General features: G+C 43.2%; 1 protein-coding gene and 1 long non-coding RNA gene across 2 annotated transcripts in view; one reads left to right on the top strand and one right to left on the bottom strand.

Annotated features, from left to right (window-relative positions):
* Positions 1-18924, top strand: part of LOC306978670 — a 183149-nt gene that overhangs the window by 12017 nt on the left and 152208 nt on the right. The gene's annotated exons all lie outside the window — the stretch shown is intronic.
* Positions 5692-14625, bottom strand: hpdl (4-hydroxyphenylpyruvate dioxygenase-like). The gene is made up of 5 exons (XM_079577222.1): positions 13915-14625; positions 11374-11540; positions 9916-10067; positions 8216-8334; positions 5692-5913 (listed from the first exon to the last, which is right to left on the bottom strand). Exons 1-5 carry the CDS (start codon positions 14583-14585, stop codon positions 5715-5717), a joined length of 1308 nt encoding a protein of 435 aa, XP_079433348.1. The 5' UTR covers positions 14586-14625; the 3' UTR covers positions 5692-5714.

Here is an 18924-nt window from a genome sequence, read left to right on the forward strand (position 1 = left end):
TTGTGTGTTAACGTGTGTGTAAGTGTGTGTTAGCTTGTGTGTTAGCTTGTGTGTTAACGTGTGTGTAAGTGTGTGTTAGCTTGTGTGTTAGCTTGTGTGTTAGCGTGTGTGTTAGCTTGTGTGTTAACGTGTGTGTAAGTGTGTGTTAACTTGTGTGTTAGCTTGTGTGTTAGCTTGTGTGCTAGCTTGTGTGTTAGCTTGTGTGTTAGCGTGTGTGTTAGCATGTGTGTTCGCGTGTGTGTTAATGTGTGTGTTAGCTTGTGTGTTAGCTTGTGTGTTAGCGTGTGTGTTAATGTGTGTGTTAGCTTGTGTGTTAGCTTGTGTGTTAGCGTGTGTGTTAGCTTGTGTGTTAGCTTGTGTGTTAGCTTGTGTGTTGGCATGTGTGTTCGCGTGTGTGTTAGCTTGTGTGTGTTAGCGTGTGTGTTAACGTGTGTGTTAGCGTGTGTGTTAGCTTGTGTGTTAATGTGTGTGTAAGTGTGTGTTAGCTTGTGTGTGTTAGTTTGTGTGTTAGCTTGTGTGTTAGCTTGTGTGTTAGCTTGTGTGTTTGCGTGTGTTAATGTGTGTGTTAGCTTGTGTGTTAGCGTGTGTGTTAGCTTGTGTGTTTGCGTGTGTGTTAGCGTGTGTGTTAGCTTGTGTGTTAGCTTGTGTGTTGGCATGTGTGTTCGCGTGTGTGTTAGCTTGTGTGTGTTAGCGTGTGTGTTAGCGTGTGTGTTAGCTTGTGTGTTAACGTGTGTGTAAGTGTGTGTTAGCTTGTGTGTTAGCATGTGTGTTAGCTTGTGTGTGTTAGCCATTTATGAAGCTGTGTTGCAGATGTCAACTCCTTAGAACTGCATTATTTTTGCTGTGATATTTATATTTCTTTTGCTGCTAATAATGCTTGGGGCGGATTAGCTCGAGGAGAAGGGGCGGAGTTAACTGAATCGAAGAGTCGTGTCTTCCCAGGTTTGCAAAATACCCCCAGATATTTCCCACAAAAATTAGTACTGCATAGTGGTAGAGGTACAATATATCATATAAATGCCTATAGTTTGGGATGACTAACTCGCGCATGACGGCACATCGGGCCAAAAGTAGCATCAAATACTTAATTTTAACATTTTTAAACTCTGTATAGTCCCTTTAAAGCCAGAAAAGCATTCCTAAAGAAAATCCAGAGTAATATTTCTTTGCCTTGTAGTCGGCTCTATGGCAGTTTAAAATCACCAAAATCCCACTATAGTGAATAAGGCTAAAGCTCTGTTAGACCAGGAAGTGGAGCGGTGACATCATCACTTAACAAACATACCAAAAAGAAGTCTTCTGGCATTTTTTTGTGTGTTGCATTTGTGTTATTATATAGTATTTGGACGTTAGAAAAGCATTACATTTGACTAACTGCTCCAAACCCGGCTCTTACTAAACGGCTATTAAGACGTTTTCCCCAACAAACCCTCCGTGAGTTCCACCGGGGAATGGAAACACGATTCGTCCAAAATGGCTCCCAGTTCTTTCTATGGGGGGAAAGGCCTTGGATAAATATCTTCATGCCAAACAGATGTCCCGGCGGCGTAATGTAAACGCGCGTGTTTGGCTTGGGACGCGTACAATGGGAGGTTTATGGCGCGGCCCGGTTTAGGTAATGCGGTTTTATGGGATATATGGAGTAATTGGTGTCAGAAGTGAATGAATAATTTGTTATAGAGAAACAGGTGTTCGCTAAACTGCGGCTATAAAAGGCGATGCGGGTTTTACCATGTGCGTGAAGCTTAAATACTATATATCACTGAATAACTTTGGCCCAATACTTATGATAATCTACAGCGACATTAAAATTCTTTGGAATAGAGGATTGTCGCACTGGAAAAACGTATTTAAGGAACTAATGGAGACTTTTACCTCATACCTCAGGATTTATACAGTAAATAAGCAGAGAATCAACACCTAGGCAATTCATAAGTCCAAGTCTACGTCTATTTAAGCCCTTTTTTAGTTTTGTGGTTTACAAATGGTGCAGATGTGGGGGGCAGTACCCAAGATACATTTACTTTATAAAGTACACATACTTTATAAAGGTTGTGAAAATGAATTGACTGATTGTTTATGAATTATTTGTTTTCAAGCCAAATCCATGGTGTATTCTTAAACTTACCGGTTTGTATGTTTTTTATGCAGTTACTTTTTTAATCCGGCTCGAAGGACCGATTGATTGGATGTACGGATGGCACATTTCTGTCATTTTTTTGTCAAATTTTTAGCTAATTTTTGTCACATTTTTGTCATTTTTAGGCACATTTTAGTCATTTTTTTGTCACATTTTTGTCATTTTTTTGCCACATTTGTGTTATTTTTAGGCACATTTTTGTCATTTTTTTGGCACATTTTTGTCATTTTTTTTGCCACATTTGTGTTATTTTTAGGCACATTTTTGTCATTTTTTTGTCACATTTTTAGCATTTTGTTTGTCACCTTTTTGTCATTTTTTTGTCACATTTTTGTCATTTTTTCATCAATTTTTCGTCACTTTTTTGTCAATGTTTTCACTTTTTTGTCACATTTCCATCATTGTTTTGTTGTTGTAGGCCAGTGAAACGCCTCATTTGAAAGCTAAGACCTGCATAACGGATTGTTACCTCTTTATCGCCTTTTTTGTTGTTGTGTTATAGGAGTTTTTTGTCATGTTTTTTCATTGCTTTATTGTCGTGTTTTCATCAGATTTTCGTCACCTTTTTGTGGCTTCTTTGTTGTGTTTTCTTCAAGTTTTTAGTCGCTCTTTTGTTGCTTTTTCATCCCTTTTATTGATCGCTTTTTGGTCATGTTTTCGTCTCTACCACTTCCTCTGTTGTCGTGTTTTTGTTGCTTTTTCATCACTTTTTTCATTGCTTTGTTGCCGCTCTTTTGTCGTATTTTCCTCACTCTTTAGTCGTGTTATTGTTACTTTTCCGGCACTGCTTACTCTCCTTGATGAACTAAATATGAGATACTGAAGAGAAGATGTGCACAGGTTATGGTGTCTATTGAATCATGTTGTTTTCAGGGTGAATTGGGAGCCTAAAGATTTCAGTTAAGTTCTTGAGCCCATGGTACTGTCAGTCGTAGCGTGACTTGCAGTAGCAGTAGTAATAGTCATTGTGGCCATAAATTGCACTAATTGTCCCACTACTGATGCCCTTTTTCTGTCCGCTCCTTCAAATGTGGTGTAACCTTTACCACAGTGAGGGGAAGGGACGAGGCAGACGGGGTTTTGGAGGGGGCTGAGGTCTGTGGGGCAGATTATAGCAGAGCAGCAGATGTTACGGCTCCGGTAACAAAGGGCCTCCTCCACACGAGGCAGAGGAGTTCTCATGGTGATTTCAGAAGATCCTGGAGTCACATGAAAACATTTTAGATCAGGAGTGGGAAAGTTTGTGTCATGGAGGGCCGAGTTTCTTCACTTCCAAAACACCAAAGCGCATTATATTATACAATTATAACAAACTGTCCCACACTGGTCAGCTCCTCCACTTCCTTCTTCCTCCTGCACAGCTCCCTCCGCTCCCATCACCTCCGTTGCTCCAGCTCTTCTTCATCTTTGTCCTCGTCCACCTCCTCATTCGTCCCTTTTTTTGTTTCCTGTCTGATGCCTTCACTGTGCTGCAGGTGTGGAGGCTCTCGAGTGTCTCCTCAGGGTTTCAGTAGAAGAAATCTGTGGATAAAAGCTACAGTTTTAACCTCTTACCCCCCGCCTTACCGAGTGCATTGTCTCCAGTTCGGCTTGACCCAAATCTAAAGCTTCTGGACTGGAGCTTACAGCCTCTTAACCTCCTGAGACCCGAGAGTTTGTCTGGTGCATTTTATCATTGTTCTTGCTATTTGGGATAAGTAGGACCTAATAAGTATAATGACTAAAATGTGATGTTATACAGGAAGTAGTTTTGCAGAAAATGATGTCGTCACGTGAGGACAGTGGGTCTGTCAGAACCTTATGAAATATCATTTGCTGTTAAGGGCCAGAAGGTCCTAATTAGTCAAAATGCAAAATTTCAGCTTAATATAATAAGTAGTTAAGGTTAAGAGGTTAAAACTAACTTGAATTCTCCAGGTTCAGAGCTTCATAATGATCTGCAGCCCATATTCACTTAGATTAACTTAGTAAAAGTTGTGTTTTTCAGGCGATGAGAGCCAAAACTGGGCTGCGTCTGAAACCATCAGATTATATCCTCTAAGCACTAACACTAGCTACTGTGGCTTTTTGGGGTGGCACATAGCTCCTAATCACAGGTTAGTTAGCATCAGAGGTCCCTATGCTAAAGTGGCCATGACAGTTAGCATCAAGGCTCCTTTTCCAAACTCCTTCCAAACTGACAGACCAATTCGGAAGCAACTTGTCATGGCGGACGCTGACACACATCTGGTTTGGCGTAAGTGCCCTTACCAATCTGCTCGTTTCGGACGCAGCCCTGATATCGGTTCAGTATCGGATATTTGTAGCCAATACCCAATATCGTATTTTTTCCAGTGTCGGTTCCGCTATCGAATATCAGTGTCGGATCGTGAAAAAAATAAAAATATACAAAAAATAAAGTAAAATCTACATCTGAGCCAGATGGCTATCATAGAGGCGCGGCTAAATAGGCTAGCTATGTAGCACGCTAGCTATATCGTTTATTTCTACGACAATTTACCACTTAGTATTTTAGTATAAGATTTACAACTGTACAACATGACTCTGCAAATGTGCCACTTACAATAACTATTTACAACTGTAAATCCATCTAAATAGTCCCAAGTTTAGCGATGGTAGAATAAATAACGTTATATCGTCCCAATGTCCTCAAACCAGTGCTTCACATTCACTGATGTCCTCGCGGCTACAATTATAAAATATGTCACATTTTAATCCCCACATGACGGTGCGTGAGTGTTGGACATAAATAAATGTATTTTATTGATATAACTTGGATAGATTTTTTTCCTGGATCATTTTTCTTTGGAGAACTGGTGTAGAAGGATTTTGCTGATGTTCCCGCCATCGTCTTCTTGGTGTAATGTTATGATGTCACCACCAGATGGCGTGGGCAGTGTCCCCAAATGTGGCCAACAGGTCAAAGATGGACAAATTTGACGATCATTGTGTCAAGAGGCGAAAATGTAACGTCCTCGAATGAGGTCACAGGGTCTCGCCAGAGTAACTAAGACCTACAGGGGGTTAAATGTCGCCCAAAGACCTTCAGATCCTCAGCCAACATTTTATAAAAAGCCACTTCCTTCATGGCCAGAAAGGACCAAAAAAAATCCACTGAACCTTAAAAAATATCCAGCGAGAAGATGTATTGTATGTTTTCATGAGCAGAGACGACGCATAAACACAATCACAGTAACAGAGCAGCTCAAGAACAACTGTATTTTCAGACCAGTGTGTTGAACATTACAGAGACGGATGAAGCGGATGAACCACATTCAAGTCATACAAGTTTCATTACTTTTTTGTAAATCTCAGAAAGTGACAGTACCAGACATTACTCGCTCTTTTCAGTCAATTCAGTGTCGGCAGTTTTGCATTTACCCAAAACATAAATATGTAGAAGCACCGTTTACTAAAAAAGTAACTCTGTATTTCTTCAAGTAAGGCTGTTCTCATACGTAAAGATGACGGCCATTTAAATGTGCCGTATAAATAAATAATCCACATCCCCCCCTAAGTGCTCTTAAACGTATATAAAACTAAGCAGTAAAGGATTTAAAAGCGGTGTGGCGGGTCAGCTGTGGACGGACTGGAGTGTTTTGGGTGCCGTGTTTTGCGTCTCGAGCTCCTCCTTCTCCATGTAGCTCTGCACGGACCTCCACAGGGCGCGGATGTTCCCCTCCCCAAAGCCCGACGCGCCTCTGCGCTCGATCAGCTCCAGGAAGAAGGTGTCCTCCGCGAACAGGGGCCGCGTGAACACCTGCAGGAGGTACCTGAGGAGGGACGCAGGGTTAAACGGGGAGTAAACGGAGGTGAAGGCAGAGATAGACTGTGGCATAAATATGTGATCTGATGGTTATTCTCTGAAATGTCATCACAGGGACGACGAGTGTGAGAGAAATCAGCATCGCCCACGTCTGACACCAGGGTTTAACCTGAACCTCGAACCACCAGAACCGAGCACGTTCTCTCCAGCCTGATTTTAACCAGATCTAAACGCTTCTTGGAAAAAACGTCAAAATAGCAACAAAATGCAACGAAAAAGTCACAAAAATATAATAAGAAATGTCACAGTTTCTTAGGCTTTCGCTTTCAAATGATGCAATGGGAGGAAAAACTGGAAAGGCAAACTGGAGGAAAGTGACAGTTATTTGTTTTATTTATTGGTTTAATTGGTCGGGACAGTTCATGTTAATGAACATACATGGGTCTCATTCATGAAAGGGAAAAGGGAATCTTATTTGTATAGCGCTTTTCATATGACACAAGTCACACCTTGTGTCATAAGCGCTTCACACATGAAAGGGAGGGGGGTTCACTCACTCCATGCTGATGGTGGTAAACTATTTGTAGCCACCAACCACTCACACATAGGCATGGGGTGAAGTGTCTTGCCTAAGACAAACACAACGACAGCCACCTGTCAGAGACAGGATTTGAACCCCCGACCTTCTGATCATGAGACCAGTGTTAATTTCGTTGACTAAAATATTTAGTCTTAATTTTAGTCAAAGTGATATTTTTTCCGACTAAAATTGGACTAAAACTAAATTAAAAGTTTCTCATGAGACTAAAACTATGACTAAAATGTCATAGTAATGTCATAGTAAAATGTCCAGATATTTTAGTCGACTAAAATAAGACTGAATAAAAATGAAAAGGAGAGACTAAAATCATCCAAACTTCTATTGAGCGTCTGAAAGAGCCTCAGATCATGTAAATCCTCTGTTAAAGGAGCCACTCTGAGCTTTGTTCATGTGGAGCAGCTCCATGAAGCAGAGGAACAAGATTAAATATGATTAGAATGAATATTATCAATATAAGTCGACTAAATTAGTCTTAATTTTAGTCGACTAAATTAACATGCAATTTTAGTCGACTAAAACTAGACTAAAATTGAAATGTCTTTTTTGACTAAATCTTGACTAAAATTACATTACATTTTAGTCAAAAAGACTAAAACTAAAACTAAAATAAAATATGTTGTCAAAATTAACACGCATGAGACCCGCTCTACCGCCCCCGGTAACAAGCCACACCAGATTGTAGCCTTTGGTTCATTTCCACCCGTCGTCCCCCATGTGCACTGTCAAACACACCTGGCCTATTGTACATGTTTTTAGTGATATGTGAAACCGGAGTACCCGACATAGACACAGGAAGACCCTGCAAACTCCACACAGAAAGGCCCCGTCCAGATGGGAATCGAACCCGGGACCTTTGAGCTGTGAAGCACAAGCTCTAACCGCTGTGCTATCGTGACGCCCATTAAGGCGGAGGGTAAGGGGAACAAAAAAGCACTTCATTTCCCATAATCCCTTTGTTGCGAGGCGCTCCAGCCGTGAGCCCGGCACCGTCGCACAGGTTGCGTCAGCGCAAGGCGGTGATGGAGGATGAGGTGTGTTTAAGATGAGTGAGGCGCCTCACTCATCTTAAACACACCTCATCCTCCATCATGAGTGAGGCGCCTCACTCATCTTAAACACACCTCATCCTCCATCATGAGTGAGGCGCCTCACTCATCTTAAACACACCTCATCCTCCATCATGAGTGAGGCGTCTCACTCATGATGGAGATTCAGCAGCTTCAACATTTACAGAAAAATCACTTTTCTGCCCAACATTTCTTCATCAAAATTGCTGCTTCACTGTAATAAAATGATAATTACACTGATAACTGATGTTATCTTTTGAAAAGCATTAAACCGGTCATATTCACTTTAATGCAGACACTATGTCAGACGCTATAGAAGTAGAATGTGGCTTTAGGAGGGTCGTGTTATGTTTTGACAGGACGATATGGAGCCTCACACGTCTGGTTTGAGTCAGGGTGGGTGTGACTGTGACATCACTCAAAATGCATGTTCTATGCTTCAAGAACATGTTTAATAGGTTTTATTTACTGGTTTATTGGTAGGGAAGTGCATGTTTTTGAACACACAGATTGTAGGAAAGAGGAAACCTGCGCAGACACATACACTCAAAACAAACCGTGTGTTCTGTGAGTGCAGTTCTTTGGGCCGTGTTAACTGATGGCTGTACTACATTAGGAGAGTTTGATGATGGTGTCCTGACCTGGGCTCCTGTCCCGCTGAGCTCTGCGTCTCCTGGAGGTCTGTGTCCAGGAGGATCCCGTGTCGAGACAAGAGCTCAGGGCTGTGTCCGGCCGCGACGATCTCCTGCTGCTTCCCCACCTGAGAGGAGCAGAAACATGAGAGATACGTCTGTTTGAACGGGACAATGGAAGAACATCTCCATCTAGTGGAACTTAAATGAAATGAAGGCATTACCCTATAACCAAAACCACTGATAACCATCATTCAATCTGATAAAAGGGTTTTACGGTTTGCAGCAAGTCAAAGTTTTAGTTTATTTCATTTTTAACACATTGAGTGCCAAAAACAGAAAATCTTGTTTTTGCGGGTTTTTTTAAATGACGAAACTTGACTCTCTAATACACCTGTATTTTGGCAGCTCTGTGATGAACAGAAGTGAAATAAATGACGATCAAAAACTTGGGAAAAGTCACATCTGGACATTTCATAGTATATTATTGTGTTTCTTTTCTTATTTTTTAGTCTGAGGGGGCGTGGTGTTAGTCTGAGGGGGCGTGGTGTTAGTCTGAGGGGGCGTGGTTTTAGTCCGAGGGGGCGTGGTGTTAGTCCGAGGGGGCGTGGCGTTAGTCCGAGGGGGCGTGGCGTTAGTCCGAGGGGGCGTGGCGTTAGTCCGAGGGGGCGTGGCGTTAGTCTCTGAGGGGGCGTGGTGTTAGTCCCTGAGGGGGCGTGGTGTTAGTCCGAGGGGGCGTGGTGTTAGTCCGAGGGGGCGTGGTGTTAGTCCGAGGGGGCGTGGCGTTAGTCCGAGGGGGCGTGGTGTTAGTCTCTGAGGGGGCGTGGTGTTAGTCCGAGGGGGCGTGGTGTTAGTCCGAGGGGGCGTGGCGTTAGTCCGAGGGGGCGTGGCGTTAGTCCGAGGGGGCGTGGCGTTAGTCCGAGGGGGCGGGGTGTTAGTCCGAGGGGGTGTGGTGTTAGTCTCTGAGGGGGCGGGGTGTTAGTCTCTGAGGGGGCGTGGTGTTAGTCTGAGGGGGCGTGGTGTTAGTCTGAGGGGGCGTGGTGTTAGCCTGAGGGGGCGTGGTGTTAGTCTGAGGGGGCGTGGTGTTAGTCTGAGGGGGCGTGGCGTTAGTCCGAGGGGGCGTGGCGTTAGTCCGAGGGGGCGTGGTGTTAGTCTGAGGGCGTGGCGTTAGTCCGAGGGGGCGTGGCGTTAGTCCGAGGGGGCGTGGTGTTAGCCCGAGGGGGCGTGGTGTTAGTCTGAGGGGGCGTGGTGTTAGTCCGAGGGGGCGTGGTGTTAGTCTGAGGGGGCGTGGTGTTAGTCCGAGGGGGCGTGGCTTTAGTCTGGGGGGCGTGGAGGAGGGAGGAGTTAATCAGAAAGAAGAGTGTTTCATAAAACCCTGTTATCTCCGAATCTAGAAAAAAAAAATTAAAACTAGCCTCTGTTAGCTTAGATTTCTCAGGAACCGAGACATGTGGAATTAAACCGTTTTCATGTACAGAGAGCTTGGATTCTCCCCTTTAAAACGAGCCACAGCATTCCATAGAACAAGAATGAGAGGAAATTTCAATATTCAAAAGAATAATTGAGGCCACTTTTCAGCAAAAAAAGAAAAATATTGTCCAATTTCAGTCCAATCTGCTGCAGCTTTTAAAAATGTTCCACAAACTTATTCAGTAAAAAAAGCTGAGCGATGTCATGATTTTCCAAGCCGGACCTAAACCCGGGCGTACCTCGGTGTAGTAAGCGGGCGGAGGGGAGAAGAAGCTGACCCCGGCCTGACTCAGGGTGTGGGCCGTGGACACGATGTCTGTGCTGTAGAGGCCGATGTGCTGGATCCCGGCTCCTCGGTGCTGCTGCAGAAACGTGTCCACCTGGTTACGGCCTGAAACAACAGCAATAATAACAACGCTGCAGCGGCTTTACAATAGTTTATTCCACAATAGGCTGCATTCACATGGCGTCACAACATCGTAAGCAGCCTCTAATCTAGAGTTGAGTCGGTGCAGCTGAGAATCTTATTGTGGTAACTATGGTAATGGTTAAAAGTGGGGGGGGGCAGAATAAGGTAAATACAAACGTGACCAAAATTAAAAGGACATATATCAGATTAAGGTAACTTTTTGCGTGACAAGGAGCCAAAGATCTATGACAGCTCAGGTGCGAATGGGAATCCTTAATTCCCACTCATTTTCTGTTGCATCCTCCATATAAGGATCACGTAACTCAGGGGTCGGCAAGTTTTCTTAACGGCCATTTTTTTTCATTGTAAAAACACCGAGGGCCGAAGCCGCCAATTTTAGACCAAAGTAAAGCAACACATTGAAAAAATACCATCTTAAATGAGAAAAATGACTTAAAACTGCTTGAATAAAGGTTCTGTATGTTGAATTTGAGTCTGTTTGGACGAATGCAAGAGAAAGATACAAACACTGATGCCAATGGAACAATCATAAAACCCACTTTGAAATCAGACAAATGAACTTTTACTTCAACAGATTTGTTTTTAGGCATGTCCTAGTGGGACAAGGCCTCGTGGAAGACCCAGGACACGGTGGTGGGACTATGTCTCCGAGCTGGCCTGGTGTCGCCTCGGGGTCAGAACAGCTGGAGGAGGTGTGTGTGGATCGGGAAGTTTGGGCATCTCTGCTGAGACTGCTGCCCCCACGACCCGGCCCCGGATAAAGCGGAAGAAAATGGATGGATGGATGTTTTTCACTTGAAATTACACAATATAATCTGAGTTAAGAGAATAATGACTTGTTCCATTGGCGATAAGATGTTTTATCTGATCTAAGACCAAATCTACTCAAAGCTTAGATTGAATCTCTTAATCCAAGTAGGTTTCTGTCATTTCTTCCTTAAAATTATTATTATTTTTCCAGTGCACTTTCTACAAATGCCAGAGTTGTGCATAATATGACATAATCGGGTGCATTGACAGTATTTCTCCCATTTAACCCTAAAAATGTTGAAGAACTTTCTGATTTGTGTCATAATGTTTCTCAAAATCATCTTGGGGGCCAGAGGTTCTGTGCTGGAGGGCCGGATTTGGCCCCCGGGCCTGACGTTGCCTACCCCTGACCTACCTGCTGCTTAGTGCAATGTTGTTTAGTTTTATTGTACATAAATTGTCTGCATTTATTGGAGAAACCTGGAAAAAGCAGCTGAAATCAATAAATCATTCGTACCTTGTTCTGGGAGAGACTCGGCGATGACGAACTTGCAGTCTGTCCCTCTCTGTCCAGCAGAGGGCAGCACCAGACCGGCCTCGCTGCACTTCCAGTACTGCATGGCGGTGAGGCGCAGACCGATGCCCTCCTGGCTCAGCACGAAGCCCTCCTCCACGTCCTCATTACTGACAAGAGAAGAGGCAAACTGTGGTGAAGTGACAAATGAAGACATTTAGGTTAGATGTTTTTTATTTGGAGATTGGAGTTGGGTAAATTGGGCCACTGGGTCTAAAGAATATTATAATGAAGTATCTGTCTCCTTCCTCAGTGAGCACAGCTTTAACCCTTTAACTCCCACCTGAACCGAGCACATTTTCTCCAGTTTGGCTTTACCCCAGTCCAAAAGCTTCTGGAAAAAAGCTGTGAAAATAGCGACTGAACTGGAACAATTATGGAACTGTGACAAAAAAGTGTATGAAAAAGTGGCAAAAATGTCACAAGAAATTGACCAAAAAATTACGAAAAAATGACCAAAATATGCTAAAAATTTGAGAAAAAAATGGCAAAAATATGACAAAAAATGTAGAAAAAATATGGCAAAAATATGACAAAAATGTGACCAAAAAAATGAAAAAAAATGTGACAAAAATATGACAAAAAATATGACAAAAATGTGATAAAAATTGACCAAACAAAAGACAAAAATGTGACAAAATGTAACAAAAAAATAAAAAAAATTGACAAAAAATGACAAAAAAAATTAAAAAAAAGGACAAAAATGTGACAAAAAGATCCTCTCGGTTCAGGCGGGAGTTAAGAGGTTAAGTGGCAAAAGCATGAAGCATTAAACTTCTTCTTGATTAAAATGATCTCAAAGTAAAGTTACTCTTACTTATGAGTAAATACCACATCCACAAAAAGAACTACATGGAAAAACAACTGCCTAAATTAAGCTGTTTTAACCTCTTACCTCCCGCCTGAACCGAGAGCATTTTCTCCAGTTCAGCTTTACCCAAATCCTGTAGGCCAGTGTAACGCCTCATTTGAAAGCTTAGATCTACAAAACTAAATTGATCTTTTTCCTCACATCATCAGATTTTTTTTCATCACTTTTTTTGTTGGGCAGTCGTCTCATTTTTGTCAAATTTTCGTGACTTTTTTGTCACTTTTTTGTCAAATTATTCACATTTTTTGTCAAATTCTTATCACTTTTTTGTCCATTTTTTGTCACTTTTTCGTCCATTTTTTCTAAATTTTTTGTCCATTTTTTGTCACTTTTTCCTCAAATTTTTCTCACTTTTTTCACATTTTCATCCTTGTTTTCATCTCAGTTTTGTTGCTATTTTCACACCTTTTTTCCAGAAGTTTTTGGATTGGGTTAAAGCTGGAGAAAATGTGCTTGGTTCAGGTGGGAGTTAAAAGGTTAAGAAAGAATTGAAAATATTGTCAACATCTTACCCCCCGCCTAAACCGAGTGTCGCTTCATTTGAAAGCTAAGACCTGCCGTCACTCTTTTCCCATTCCCTTTTTGCCTCTAATTTGTTGATGTTTTGTGGCTTTTTATTGTATTTTAGCCACTTTTCTTGTTAACCTCTTACCTCCCACCTGAACAGAGCACTTTCTCTCCAGTTTGGTTTTACCCAAATGTAAAGGCTTCTTGGAAAAAGTGTAAAAATAAAATAAAAAAAAATTAAAAATGTGACAAAAAACAATAAAAAATGTGACAAAAAATAAAAAAAAATGTAAAAAATTTAATAAAAATGTGACAAAAAACAAAAAAAATGTGACAAAAAACAATAAAAAATATGACAAAAAACAATAAAAAATGTGACAAAAAATAAATAAAAATGTAAAAAAAAAAAAAAAGTGACAAACCCCCCCCCAAAATTTTTTGACAAAAAACAATAATAAAAAAAAAAAAAAAATTGACAAAAAATAAAAAAAATGGGACAAAAAATAAAAGAAAATGTTAAAAAAATAATAATAAAAATGTGACAAAAAACTAAAAAAAATGTGACAAAAAATAATAAAAATGTGACAAAAAAAAAAAAAAAAATGTGTCAAACTCTGGCAAATATGAGATGAAAAAGAATGTGAAAAAGTGACAACAACGAGGCAGCAATGCGAGGAAAAGGATCTGTTTTGTATGTCTTGGCTTTGAGGCGTCACTCTGGCCAATATGCTGTAAGCGCCAGGTGAGAACTTGTTAGATTTGGGTAAAGCCGAACTGGAGAAACTGCGCTCGGTTAAAGCGGAGGGTAAGAGGTTGGGTTGTCACATTTTTTGATGCGTTTTCATCCTCATTTTCGACACTTTTTTTTCCCAAGGAGCTTTTAGATTTGGGTAAAGCCAAACTGGAGAAAATGTTTTCAGGTGGGGGTTGAGTTCATATCTCAGTATTATTTCTCTATTTCTCTAGGATACATCGTAAAAGCAGGACCAAAGAGGAGAAATATGGAAGTTCTGAAAGAAGAGCATGAAGCTGGTTGGAGTGAGAGCAGGTGCAGAGGTCAAAGGTCAGATGGAGAAGGTCAGAAAGCATCTCCTCTGTCTCTTTACCTGGTGATGAAGAACCTCTTGAACCCAAACAACCTCTCGTACCACTCCATGACGCTGTGCGTAAACTTCCGTGGGCACGCGTAAGTGACATGGTCAAAATGCGTGACCGGACACGCCGGGTCTTCCTCCTCCTGCTCCTCATCCTCACCCCCCTCTCCGACCGCCTTAAACCCGGGCAGAAACCTCCCTTCGTATCCAGACTTGTCGATGAGCGTATGGCACACGTTCCCCACGATGGATCTGAGCACGGAGTACGTGACCGCGCCTCCGTCGTCCCGCAGAGTCGTGGGAGGGACGAGGAAGTCGCAGCCCAGTTGGCGCAAAGTCTTGAATGACCTTTCCACGTTTTCCACCTCGAAGCACACGTTGGTGACAGTGTCCACGGGGTAGTGCGCGCTGGCGTCGTACAGACATCTCACCGCGCTCTCCCGGTCGGGTTTACCGGCTTGAAAGTCCTCGATGTGCGGGGGGGAGCCTTCAGCCGGCGACCCGCTCCTCTCGTTCACGACAAAAACCGCGCTCCCCTTCCTGAAAGCGAACTGCCGGGTCTTGTCCTGGAGTCTGGCGGCGACCAGGTTGAATTTGAACTTGGAGACGAGCTCGCCGGCGAATTTGTCCGCGTTGGAGACGTGCAGGGAAATGTGGTGTAAGCGCTGTATGTAGGCTGCCATGATGATGACGCGGGGAGGGAGGGAGGGGGCGTGGGCGGAAGAGCCGACACACGCCCACCAACAAGAGGAGCGCGTCACGTGATACTCATTGACACAAACGCATAAGAACAGCATAATAATAATAATAATAATAATAATAATAATAATAATAATAATAATAATACATTTTATTTGTCGGCGCCTTTCAAAACACCCAAGGTCACCTTACATGAGCTACAATGATAAAAGCATAACAAAATAAAACACATCAAAGTAAGTAGCTAACTTTAAATAGGTGGGTTTTGAGACGCGATTTAAAAAGGGGCAGTGAGGTCATTTGTCGGAGTTCAGCGGGGAGTGAGTTCCAGAGGTTTGGGGCTGAGCGGCTAAAAGCTCGAGCACCCATGGTGGCTAAGTGGGCAGTAGGTACAGACAGCTGAGGGGCAGAGGAGGACCGGAGGGTGCGGGAGGGAGGAGGCACATGAAGGAGCTCAGTGAGATAAGGAGGGGCCAGGTTATTGAGAGATTTGAAGGTGAGGAGAAGGATCTTGTATTGAATGCGATGTTTGATGGGGAGCCAGTGGAGCTGCTGAAGAACTGGGGTGATGTGATGAGTGGATGGAGTTCTGGTGATTATTCGGGCGGCGGAGTTTTGGACGATGATAATGATAAAACAAGCAAATAAATAAATACATGTTCAATCCAGGGTCTGGGGCCAGTGTTTTGTCAGAGAGGCCCAGATCCATTGATGGGTCCATTGAATTATATTGATATAATACATCCATGGAGCTGTGAGTCCTCGGCACAGACACCACCAGAAACAGTGACAGTATAATTAATCAGAAAAGATGCCCAGGCTTTGTCCAGCTCCTTCACAGGGGTCTCGGGCAGTGTTGTGTAGTAACTGAAAACATGCAGTAAGAACAGGCCGACTCAGTTTGAGCTTGAACACCAGTAAGACGAAGGAGATGGTGGCTCAATCCGAAACCATCAAATTGTAGCCTCTAAGCACTAACACTAGCAACTAACTCCTTAACCTTTCATGGGCTCGACTGTTAGATCTGTGCAGTTAGGGAACTAGAGCTTCAGCTGCATTTTGAACAATCCGTCCGTCCTTAAACAGGGGAAAGGGAAGTGACATCACCAACAGCTGTTTTTCTTCTTCTTTAAAGTTACTGGTGGAGTGCAGGCCAAACAAAAGTGCATGTCGCCCCCTAGTGTCCAACAACAACATAGTGTCCAAACAAAGACATTTAAGGAGAAAAATAAATCCAAATGATCCAAACATTTCCCTTTAGTGTTATTTTATTTCAACAGCTGTTTCTTAAAGCTACAGCAGCAAATGATCCATGTGGCTTAAGTTTCTACTAAATGAAAACAAAAGCATTTAATCCGTTTCCTGAGTTTCCTCTTTAACACTGACATGTGACTGAGCTGTGGGGACGACAACATGGATTTATCACTTTTATAAAGTTTGGCTTGTGCAGAATCTTAATTTTTAATTATTATTATTTTTATTAAATGTGCTCCTGTCAATCAACAGTGGTTGCGCATGAATCACTCGAGGGTGGGGGCGAGGGGGGTGGGGGGGTCTGGCACAGTGGCTTATGGGATGGCACATAGCTCCTAATCACCGGTTAGTTAGCACCAGAGGTCCCTATGCTAAAGTGGCTATGATAGTTAGCATCAGAGGTCCCTATGCTAAAGTGGCTATGATAGTTAGCATCAAGGCTCCTTTTCCTAACTACTTCCTAACTGACTTACCAATTCGGAGGCAACTTGCCATGGCAGACGCTGACGCACATCCGGTTTGGCGTAAGAGCTCTTAGCAATCTGCTCGTTTCGGAAGCAGCCGGTGATCGACTTCACGAGGAAGCCACTACCGCACACACCGCTGAACATCCAGGGGGAGGACATTGAGGAGGTGGACAGTTTCAAGTACCTGGACTTTTTATGACTCTGTGGTGGCCTCTGCTCTCCACTACGCTGCCGTGTGCTGGGCCCCGGGCCGCACAGAGCGGGACAAGAACAGACTGAACAAGCTGGTCAGGAGGGCCAGCTCCGTCCTGGGCTGCCCCCTGGACTCTGTGGAGGAGGTGAGGGACGGGAGGGTGTTAGCCAAGCTCACCTCAAGGTCAAGGTCAAGGTCAAGTTTATTTCTATAGCACATTTACAACAACCACCGCTGCCCAAAGTGCTTCACAACACAAACAGATGATAAAAACTATGAATACAAATACAAACAAGGCATAATAAACTTTACGTCGAAATCAATTAAACAAAAATACAATGGAGAAAGTAGAACATATTAAAAAGCCTGTGTAAAGAGGTGGGTTTTAAGGGAGGACTTAAAACTGCTTAGAGTCGGGGCCAAACGGATGCTGAGGGGCAGACCGTTCCACAGTCGGGGGGCAGCAGCAGAAAAAGCTCTGTCTCCTCTGGTTTTCATGTGCGTTTTGGGCACATCCAGAAGGAGCAGGTCAGCTGAGCGAAGTGCTCTGGACGGGGCATGGACAGAGAGTAGCTCAGACAGATACAAAGGTGCCAAGCCATTTAAACATTTAAAAACAATTAAAAGAATCTTAAAATTGATTCTGTGACAGACAGGAAGCCAGTGCAGACGGGCGAGCACAGGTGTAATGTGCTCACGTCGCCTGGTGCCGGTCAGCAAGCGGGCCGCTGCGTTTTGGACCATTTGTAGCCTCGTAATGGACGCTTTGTCCAAACCACAGTATAGAGCATTACAGTAGTCTAGACGAGTGGTGATGAGCGCATGTACTGCTTTTTCAAGTTCGTTTAGAGGAATGTAGGATTTAACTTTACTTAAGAGGCGCATCTGAAAAAAGCTAGTTTGGATGACTGAACTAATTTGCTTGTGTAGTTTAAAAGAGCTGTCCAACATGACGCCAAGATTCCTCACACATGGACGAACAAAAGGAGCAAGTGGGCCAAGCAGAGCAATATCTGCAGCGTTAAAATTACCAAATAACGCCATCTCCATCGTGGACAACACCTCCCACCCACTGTACGGGACTGTAGAGGAGCTGAGCAGCTCTCTCAGTGGAAGACTGAGACGCCCTCAGTGCAGGACGGAGCGCTACCGCAAAGCCTTCATCCCCACTGCTGTCAGACTGTACAATAAGACTGTGAAGTAACATGTGCAATAATCCCTGTATCAGCTGCACTTTATTCCCTGGACCAGCATCACTTATCGACATCCTGCACTAGGACTGTAACTTTACACCCCGATATAATACTTATATGACCTGTTCTAGTTTTTTATCCTATTTTTATTGTTGCTGCTCACCTATTGTTGTATTTCTGCTGCTTGTTGTACATGGGACACCTCGTTTTTATTCTATTTTACTGGTTGCACATTTTCCTGTCTGTTTATGCACAACTCTGAGTGATCTTCTTGAACGCCGACTGTAACAAGTGAATTTCTCCATTGTGAGATCAATAAAGTATTATCTTATCTTATCTTATCTTACTTAGGTCCTAAGTAAACGCGGAACTGTAGTTGTTTGGTGTGTTGCTCGTGGGACTGCTCTCCGGTGTAACACACACCTGTTAAGTGTGGTGGTGATGCAGCCTCGCTGAGAAGCTTTTCTCCCACTGTCCATTTCGGACAGAGCTTCACTCCGCGGGCACGAGCAGACTGAGTGTTAGGGGGGAGGGTGAGGGAGGAGGGAGCGGTTTCGGAAAGGCCCAATGACTGTGTGCATCTTCAGGAGCTGGGATTCGAACCCCCGACCTTCCAATCATGAGACGACCCCCTTCTCTACCAACTGTGCCACTGGAGAGCTCTGTTATGCTAATGATTCTGAAGCTCAGGCCAGGACAGATCAATATTCAGGTAATTAGCGGTGATAAGCTGAGAGAAGAGCCGTTCAAACTGAAACTCAGATGTGAGGTTATTAGGACTTAGAACTATAAAGACTCATAACTACAAGATGGTTACTTTAGGGCAGGGGGAGGCAAGTTTGCGTCACGGAGGGCCGATTTTAATCATTGCCAAAACCCCGAGGGCCGAACCTCAGCAGCCTAAAGTTAAGAACCATTTTCTACAAATGACAATGTTTTACACCTGTGGTTCTAAAGTGGACCGGCTGCGAGACCCACCATTACCTTAATAACAAGCAGCATTCCAAATTAAACTATCATTTGTCATATATTGTATAAACATTGTATACCACTCATTTTTTTAATTGAACAAGCCGTGGATTTGCTTTGAAGACTGAAATTATGATAAAAACAACCCAAATATGTTAATTTTAACAGCCTCCAGTGTGTTTCAGTGCAGTTTCAGATAGAAAATATTGAAAAAAGTTCCCTATAGGCTCGTGACCCACTAGTTGAG

The sequence above is a fragment of the Gobius niger genome, assembly GCF_951799975.1.
Source record: "Gobius niger genome assembly, chromosome: 19".
Classification (NCBI taxonomy): Eukaryota; Metazoa; Chordata; class Actinopteri; order Gobiiformes; family Gobiidae; genus Gobius; species Gobius niger.